The sequence below is a fragment of the Oncorhynchus masou genome, unplaced genomic scaffold (genome assembly GCF_036934945.1).
Source record: "Oncorhynchus masou masou isolate Uvic2021 unplaced genomic scaffold, UVic_Omas_1.1 unplaced_scaffold_1528, whole genome shotgun sequence".
In the NCBI taxonomy this organism is placed as follows: domain Eukaryota; kingdom Metazoa; phylum Chordata; class Actinopteri; order Salmoniformes; family Salmonidae; genus Oncorhynchus; species Oncorhynchus masou.
The window spans coordinates 102,872-111,373 of NW_027016828.1; the positions used below are offsets into that span (position 1 = coordinate 102,872).

General features: G+C 44.3%; 1 protein-coding gene across 1 annotated transcript; it reads left to right on the top strand.

Annotated features, from left to right (window-relative positions):
- On the top strand, window positions 1–6,394 carry LOC135539200 (transcriptional activator Myb-like). Its single transcript, XM_064965026.1, has 6 exons — window positions 1–47; window positions 2,706–2,800; window positions 3,747–3,933; window positions 4,020–4,103; window positions 5,083–5,166; window positions 5,424–6,394. Exons 1-6 carry the CDS (start codon window positions 27–29, stop codon window positions 5,556–5,558), a joined length of 606 nt encoding a protein of 201 aa, XP_064821098.1. The 5' UTR covers window positions 1–26; the 3' UTR covers window positions 5,559–6,394.
- Window positions 6,395–8,502: the final 2,108 nt, after the last annotated feature.

Below are 8,502 nucleotides of genomic sequence, written 5' to 3' on the forward strand. Positions count from 1 at the left end.
CACGCCCTCTCAACCTCCCGGAGTTCATGGAGTCAGTCATCGACTCGGTAAGACAACTCTTTGTCTGTGTGTGTGTCTGTCTCTCCCTCTCTCTCTCTCTCTCTCTCTCTGTCTCTTTCTCTTGCTCTCTCTGTATTTCTCTGTCTCTGTGTCTCTCTGTCTCTCTCTCTGTCTCTCTCTCGCTCTCTCTGTCTCTCACTGTGTGTCTATCTCTGTGTCTCTGTGTCTCTCTCTGTCTCTCTCAATGTGTCTCTCTCACTCTCTCTGTCTCTCTCTCTGTGTCTCTCTCTGTGTCTCTGTGTCTCTCTCTGTCTCTCTGTCTCTCGCTGTCTCTCTGTCTCTCGCTGTCTCTCTCTCTCTCAAATGTTATGCTCTCTCAGCTGGGCATTACCATTACCAGTGTGATCATATACCTAACATTTAGAATGATAATTTTTAAATGCTCTGGGAAGAACAACATTGGGCAATTCAAGCAAAGCCAATATGCAGGTTTACGTTTTTTTTATGTCATGTTGAAAAATAAATATCTGAATGGTCTCGGCATTTTGACTCAGAAACGTTTGGTGACCTCTGCTATAGACTGACTACCTAGGGGTAATACTGCCTGGGGATACCGGAGGAACAGGTTTGGGAATGTTCTTTTTTAATTTTATTTAACTTTTTTTTCTAGCAGGTCAGTGAAGAACAAATTCTTACTTACAATGATGGCCTACCAAAAGGCAAAATACCTCTTGTAAATTTAGGACAAGACATACATCACGACAAGAGAAAAATCACTAAGACAACAACATAGCAATTCAGCAACACATGACAACACAGCGTGGTAGTAACACAACATGATAACAACATGGTAGCAACATAGCAAGGCAGCAACACATGACAACACAGTATGTAGTATGGTAGCAGCACAGCATGGTAGCAACACAATATGACAACATGGTAGCAACACAACATGGTAGCAGCATAGCATGGTAGCAGCACAGCATGGTAGCAACACAATGTGACAACATGGTAGCAACACAACATGGTAGCAGCATAGCATGGTAGCACACAGCATGGTAGCAACACAATATGACAACATGGTAGCAACACAACATAGTAGCAACACAACATGGTAGCAGCACAGCATGGTAGCAGCACAGCATGGTAGCAACACCACATGACAACATGGTAGCAACACAAGATGGTAGCAGCACAAAACATGGTATAAACATTATTGGACACGGATGTTGTAGCAACACAACAAGGTAGCAGCACCACATGGTAGCAACACAACAAGGTAGCAGCACCACATGGTAGCAACACAACAAGGTAGCAGCACCACATGGTAGCAACACAGCATGGTAGCAGCACAAGATGGTAGCAGCACAGCATGGTAGCAGCACCACATGGTAGCAACACAGCATGGTAACAGCACAAGATGGTAGCAGCACAAAACATGGTATAAACATTATTGGACACGGATGTTGTAGCAACACAACAAGGTAGCAGCACCACATGGTAGCAACACAACAAAGGTAGCAACACAACATGGTAGCAGCACCGCACATGGTAGCAACACAGCATGGTAGCAGCACAAGATGGTAGCAGCACAAAACATGGTATAAACATTATTGGACACAGACAACATCACAAAGGGCAAGAAGGTAGAGACAGCAATACATCCGTGAAGCAGCCACAACTGTCAGTAAGAGTGTCCATGACTGAGTCTTTGAATGAAGAGATAAAATGGACCAGTTTGAGTGTTTTGTTGCTGCTCCTTCCAGTCGATAGCTGCACCGAACTGAAAAGACCAGCCAACCAGGGATGTGTGCTTTGGGGACCTATAACAGAATGTGACTGGCAGAACGGGTGTTGTATGTGGAGGATGAGGCTGCAGTAGATATCTCAGATAGGGGAGTGAGGCCTAAGAGGGTTTTATAAATAAGCATCAACCAGTGGGTCTTGCGACGGGTTTACTGAGATGACTAGTTCACAGAGGAGTATAGAGTGCAGTGATGTGTCCTAGAAGGAGCATTGGTGGTAAATCTGATGGCCGAATGGTAAAGAACATCTAGCCGCTCGAGAGCACCCTTACCTGCTGATCTATAAATGATGTCTCCGTAATCTAGCATGGGTAGGATGGTCATCTGAGTCAGAGATAGTTTGGCAGCTTGGGTGAAGAGGATTGATTACAATAGAAGAAACCAAGTCTATATTTAACTTTAGCCTACAGCTTTGATATGTGCTGAGAGAAGGGCAGTGTACCGTCCAGCCATTCTCCCAAGTACTGGTATGAGGTGACTACCTCAAGTTCCAAACCCTTAGAAGTAGTAATCACAACTGTGTGGAGAGGACATTCTTCTTACCAAACCACATGACCTTTGTTTTGGTGGGGCCTAGGATTGAGCCTTGGGGTACTCCCTTGGTGACAGGCAGTGGCTAAGTAAGCAGCTTTTATGACGTTATACACTGCACTCTTTGAGAGGGCAAACACTGAGAGGGCAAACACTGAGAGGGCAAACACTGAGAGGGCAAACACTGAGAGGGCAAACACTGAGAGGGCAAACACTGAGAGGGCAAACACTGAGAGGGCAAACACTGAGAGGGCAAACCACTAAGCCACTCTTCCCTCCATGTTGTTGTAACCGTGTTCCTGTTCATACTGTAATGTGTTAATCAATACACAAAGCGGTATTGATCGCTATCCCATTTTTCTTCTGCAGCTTTTCAACCAATCCGACAGCCACAGCTTACCAATGAGCTCCCAGAAACCCCTGGTGGCCACAGCTCCACCCCGACTGCAGAAAGAGAACGGCATGTACGCATCTTTTTGTACTCTTCTTTTTTATCTGCACGTTGTGTAACAGTAGTGATTAATCACACATCTCCATGTCAATGATGTAAATCTCACCTGCGCTCTGTCTCTCTCTCTCCCCTGTCTCTCTCGCTCTCTCTCTCTCTCTCCCTGTCTCTCTCCCATCTCTCTCTCTCTCTCCCTCTCTCCCCTCTCTCTCTCTCTCTCTCTCTCTCTCTCTCTCTCTCTCTCTCTCTCTCTCCCTGTCTCTCTCTCTCTCTCTCCCCTGTCTCTCTCCCCCTGTCTCTCTCTCCCCCTCTCTCTCTCTCTCTCTCTCGTCTCTCTCTCTCTCTCTTGTCTCTTCCTCTCTCTCTCCCTTGTCTCTCTCTCTCCCTTGTCTCTCTCTCTCTCTCCCCCATGTCTCTCTCTCTCCCCCTGTCTCTCTCTCTTGTCTCTCTCTCTCTCCCCTGTCTCTCTCTCTCTCTCTCTCCCCTGTCTCTCTCTCTCTCTCTCTGTCTCTCTCTCTGTGTCTCTCTCTCTCCCCCTGTCTCTCTCTCTCTCCCCTGTCTCTCTCTCTGTCTCTCTCCCTTGTCTCTCTCCCCCTCTCTCTCTCTCTCTCTCTTGTCTCTCTCTCTCTCTCTCTCTCCCTTGTCTCTCTCCCCCCCCCCCCTCTCTCTCCCCCCCCTCTCTCTCTCTCTCTCCCACCTGTCTCTCTCTCTCTCTCCCCCCCTCTCTCTCTCTCTCCCCCCCCCTCTCTCTCTCTCCCTTGTCTCCCCCCCCCCCTCTCTCTCTCTCTCTCTCCCTTGTCTCTCTCTCTCCCTTGTCTCTCTCTCTCCCTGTCTCTCTCTCTCCCTGTCTCTCTCCCCCTCTCTCCCTCTCTCTCTCTCCCTGTCTCTCTCCCTCTCTCTCCCTCTCTCTCCCCCTCTCTCTCTCTCCCTCTCTCTCTCCCCCCTGTCTCTCTGTCTCTCAGGTTCAGGACTCCTACTGTCCGGCGTTCCCTCCTGGAGTTGTCTCCTCGTTCTCTGACCCCCTTCAGGTCTTCCATGGTAGAGTGTATAAAACAGGAACCTATGGAGTGTGTTGTCTCAGCCCCAGACCAACAGCCAACCGGGGTCTCCCCAGACCAACAGCCATCCTTAAAGAAGATCAAACAAGAGGTACTTTACATCAATAGCTACATGTGGTTGTGCTCTGACCCTGTGGTTATATTCTATGGTTCTGACCAGGTGTGGTTGTGTTCCAGGTGGGGTCTCCCTATCTACAGTGGGAAGGACCAGACATCCACACCCAGCTCTTCTCCCCTCCGGCCCCGCACAGGGAAGTACCTGTATGTCACATGTCCTCCTCCTCTTCCTCCTCTTCCTCCTCCTCCAGTCTACTCTTTTTATAATGATGTTTTATAATGAATATGTAGTGCAGGGATATTCATCCACTATGAGGTCCAGAGCCTGGTGCCTCTCTGTTCTACCTGATAATGCACCTAAATCAGAACCTGATTAGAGGGGAATCACCCACCTGGTGTCCCAGGTCTAAACCAGGCCCTGATTAGAGAGGAATCACCCACCTGGTGTCCCAGGTCTAAATCAGGCCCTGATTAGAGGGAATCACCCACCTGCTGTCCCAGGTCTAAATCAGTCCCTGATTAGAGGGGAATCACCCACCTGGTGTCCCAGGTCTAAATCAGTCCTGATTGGGGGAATCACCCACCTGGTATCCCAGGTCTAAATCAGTCCCTGATTAGAGGGGAATCACCCACCTGGTGTCCCAGGTCTAAACCAGTCCCTGATTAGAGGGGGAATCACCCACCTGGTGTCCCAGGTCTAAACCAGTCCCTGATTAGAGGGGAATCACCCACCTGGTGTCCCAGGTCTAAACCAGTCCCTGATTAGAGGGGGAATCACCCACCTGGTGTCCCAGGTCTAAACCAGTCCCTGATTAGAGGGGAATCACCCACCTGGTGTCCCAGGTCTAAACCAGTCCCTGATTAGAGGGTAATCACCCATCTGGTGTCCCAGGTCTAAATCAGTCCCCGATTAGAGGGGAATCACCCACCTGGTGTCCCAGGTCTAAATCAGTCCCCGATTAGAGGGGAATCACCCACCTGGTGTCCCAGGTCTAAATCAGGCCCTGATTAGGGAATCACCCACCTGGTGTCCCAGGTCTAAATCAGTCCCTGATTAGGAGGGAATCACCCACCTGGTGTCCCAGGTCTAAATCAGTCCCTGATTAGAGGGGAATCAGTCCCTGTGTCCTTTCTATCTTTCTATCCATTTGTATAGCATCTCTCTCTCTCTCTCTCTCTCTAGGATCTGCTGACTACTTCTGCACTGAATGGAGACGGACACAAACCCTACCACCTCCCCCGTCGGTCTCTGGGCAGCCCACTACAGGTTTGTGCATGTGCGTGCGTGTGTGTGTGTGCGTGTAGATGTGTTTAACTATATTTGTTGGGATCAGAAGTCGTGTATGTGTGTGTGTGTGTGTGTGTGTGTGTGTGTGTGTGTGTGTGTGTGTGTGTGTGTGTGTGTGTGTGTGTGTGTGTGTGTGTGTGTGTGTGTGTGTGTGTGTGTGTGTGTGTGTGTGTGTGTGTGTTTTTAAAGTGATTCGTGTAACATGTCAATAATGTCATGCAAAACCTTTCTCTCAGCAGCTCAACACTTGGGACCAAGTGGCTTGTGGGAAGGTGGAGGACCAAGTGGCTTGTGGGAAGGTGGAGGACAAGGTCTTGGCTTTAGAGCATAAATACATCACTTCTTACTCTGCTAGGACCTTGGTCATGTAATATATACACAGACAGACAGACAGACGGACAGACAGACAGACAGACAGACAGACAGACAGACAGACAGACAGACAGACAGACAGGCAGGCAGGCAGGCAGACAGACAGACAGGCAGACAGAGACACTCGTTGGATTCAAAGACCAAAGACTTTAATTTGTTTATTTCTATTTCTATTATTTTGTATTCATGGGTTGTTTTGTCACCATATTGTTTTGATCTTCTGATCTGACGCCTGACTGAGCGTTCTACTCAATACATCGTCAATGGTGAAGATTGAATCAAAAGTGTATTACAGTCGGCTTGGAAGCACAATGCCATTCAAAAGGAGGCATTACATTAGTAGGGAAACCTTTTGTCATCATTTTGATGTCGCCAGATTGACTTTAGCTGCAGTATAACGTTAGCTAGCTAGCTAAGATTGAAGGGAGACCGCCAGATTGACTTTAGATGCAGTATAACGTTAGCTAGCTAGCTAAGATTGAAGGGAGACCGCCAGATTGACTTTAGCTGCAGTATAACGATAGCTAGCTAGCTAAGATTGAAGGAGACCTCCAGATTGACTTTAGATGCAGTATAACGTTAGCTAGCTAGCTAAGCTTGATGGCAGGTCACCGGATTTTAGCTAGCTAACGTTAGAATTTGCTAGCTATTTTTTTACAAACTTTGCTAACTAAGTAAATTTGATGACATGATAATGCTGACAAAGTTGTTTTTTCCTACTAAATATTTGACTACTTTTAGCAATGTCATCGTATTTCCAGGCGCTATAGTGTCATTTAGACGAAACAGTAATTAGCCTCCGCCCAGAAAGACTGGGCATATCACCACTATGGCGCCGCCGATAAGGCGGCGCAAGGAGAAGCGTTCATAACAACGACGCGACCGGGTGACGGAGGTGCAACCTATGAATGGTTTTGTTATTATTTGGATCCTGTGGGTAGTTTGTGGTATTGAATGTTGTATTATAAAGCAGGGAGAAAAATGATGTGCCTATAAATGAATAATAATGGGGCTGTGTTTTTAATAATTCTAAGTTTTTAATATTTGAATATAAAAAAAAACAAGCTGATTTAATTTATTTGCTTTATTTTTTGTACCGCCGGCCTATCGGCGACAGTGTTTAAAACCCGAACCCCTGACCCTAGCATTATTACGGGTTAAAACCAAAGTAAATATGATTCAACGATAGCTACTATTCCACTCACAATACACCTTTAACTTGTTGAGAGACCTTTACAAAGCCATATCATAATTATATGAGTGTCTATGATACCTGTTAACTTGTTGAGAGACCTTTACAAAGCCATATCAAAATTATATGAGTGTCTATGATACCTGTTAACTTGTTGAGAGAACTTTACAAAGCCATATCATAATTATGAGTGTCCATGATACCTGTTAACTTGTCGAGAGAACTTTACAAAGCCATATCATAATTATGAGTGTCCATGATAACTGTTAACTTGTTGAGAGAACTTTACAAAGCCATATCAAAATTATATGAGTGTCTATGATACCTGTTAACTTGTCGAAAGAACTTTACAAAGCCATATCAAAATTATATGAGTGTCTATGATACCTGTTAACTTGTTGAGAAAACTTTACAAAGCCATATCAAAATTATATGAGTGTCTATGATACCTGTTAACTTGTTGAGAGAACTTTACAAAGCCATATCATAATTATGAGTGTCCATGATACCTGTTAACTTGTCGAGAGAACTTTACAAAGCCATATCATAATTATGAGTGTCCATGATAACTGTTAACTTGTTGAGAGAACTTTACAAAGCCATATCAAAATTATATGAGTGTCTATGATACCTGTTAACTTGTCAAGAGAACTTTACAAAGCCATATCAAAATTATATGAGTGTCTATGATGCCTGTTAACTTGTTGAGAAAACTTTACAAAGCCATATCATAATTATGAGTGTCCATGATACCTGTTAACTTGTTGAGAAAACTTTACAAAGCCATATCAAAATTATATGAGTGTCTATGATACCTGTTAACTTGTTGAGAGACCTTTACAAAGCCATATCATAATTATGAGTGTCCATGATACCTGTTAACTTGTTGAAACTTTAAAGCCATATCAAAAATTATATGAGTGTCTATGATACCTGTTAACTTGTTGAGAGACCTTTACAAAGCCATATCATAATTATGAGTGTCCATGATACCTGTTAACTTGTTGAGAGACCTTTTTACAAAGCCATATCATAATTATATGAGTGTCTATGATACCTGTTAACTTGTTGAGAGAACTTTACAAAGCCATATCATAATTATATGAGTGTCCATGATACCTGTTAACTTGTTGAGAGAACTTTACAAAGCCATATCAAAATTATATGAGTGTCTATGATACCTGTTAACTTGTTGAGAGACCTTTACAAAGCCATATCATAATTATGAGTGTCCATGATACCTGTTAACTTGTCGAGAGAACTTTACAAAGCCATATCATAATTATGAGTGTCCATGATACCTGTTAACTTGTCGAGAAAACTTTACAAAAGCCATATCATAATTATGAGTGTCCATGATACCTATTAACTTGTCGAGAGAACTTTACAAAGCCATATCATAATTATGAGTGTCCATGATACCTGTTAACCAATCGAGAGAACTTTACAAAGCCATATCATAATTATGAGTGTCCATGATACCTGTTAACTTGTTGAGAGACCTTTACAAAGCCATATCATAATTATGAGTGTCCATGATACCTGTTAACTTGTTGAGAGACCTTTACAAAGCCATATCATAATTATGAGTGTCCATGATACCTGTTAACTTGTCGAGAGAACTTTACAAAGCCATATCAAAATTATATGAGTGTCCATGATACCTGTTAACTTGTCGAGAGAACTTTACAAAGCCATATCATAATTATGAGTGTCCATGATACCTGTTAACTTGTCGAGAAAACTTTACA

Excerpts from the sequence above, each read along its gene's own strand:
- LOC135539200 (XM_064965026.1), top strand. The coding sequence starts at position 27 with ATGGAGTCAGTCATCGACTCG. Across the intron at positions 4,104-5,082 it reads CCCCGCACAGGGAAGTACCT|GATCTGCTGACTACTTCTGC; the intron begins GTATGTCACATG and ends CTCTCTCTCTAG. Across the intron at positions 5,167-5,423 it reads CTCTGGGCAGCCCACTACAG|CAGCTCAACACTTGGGACCA; the intron begins GTTTGTGCATGT and ends CCTTTCTCTCAG.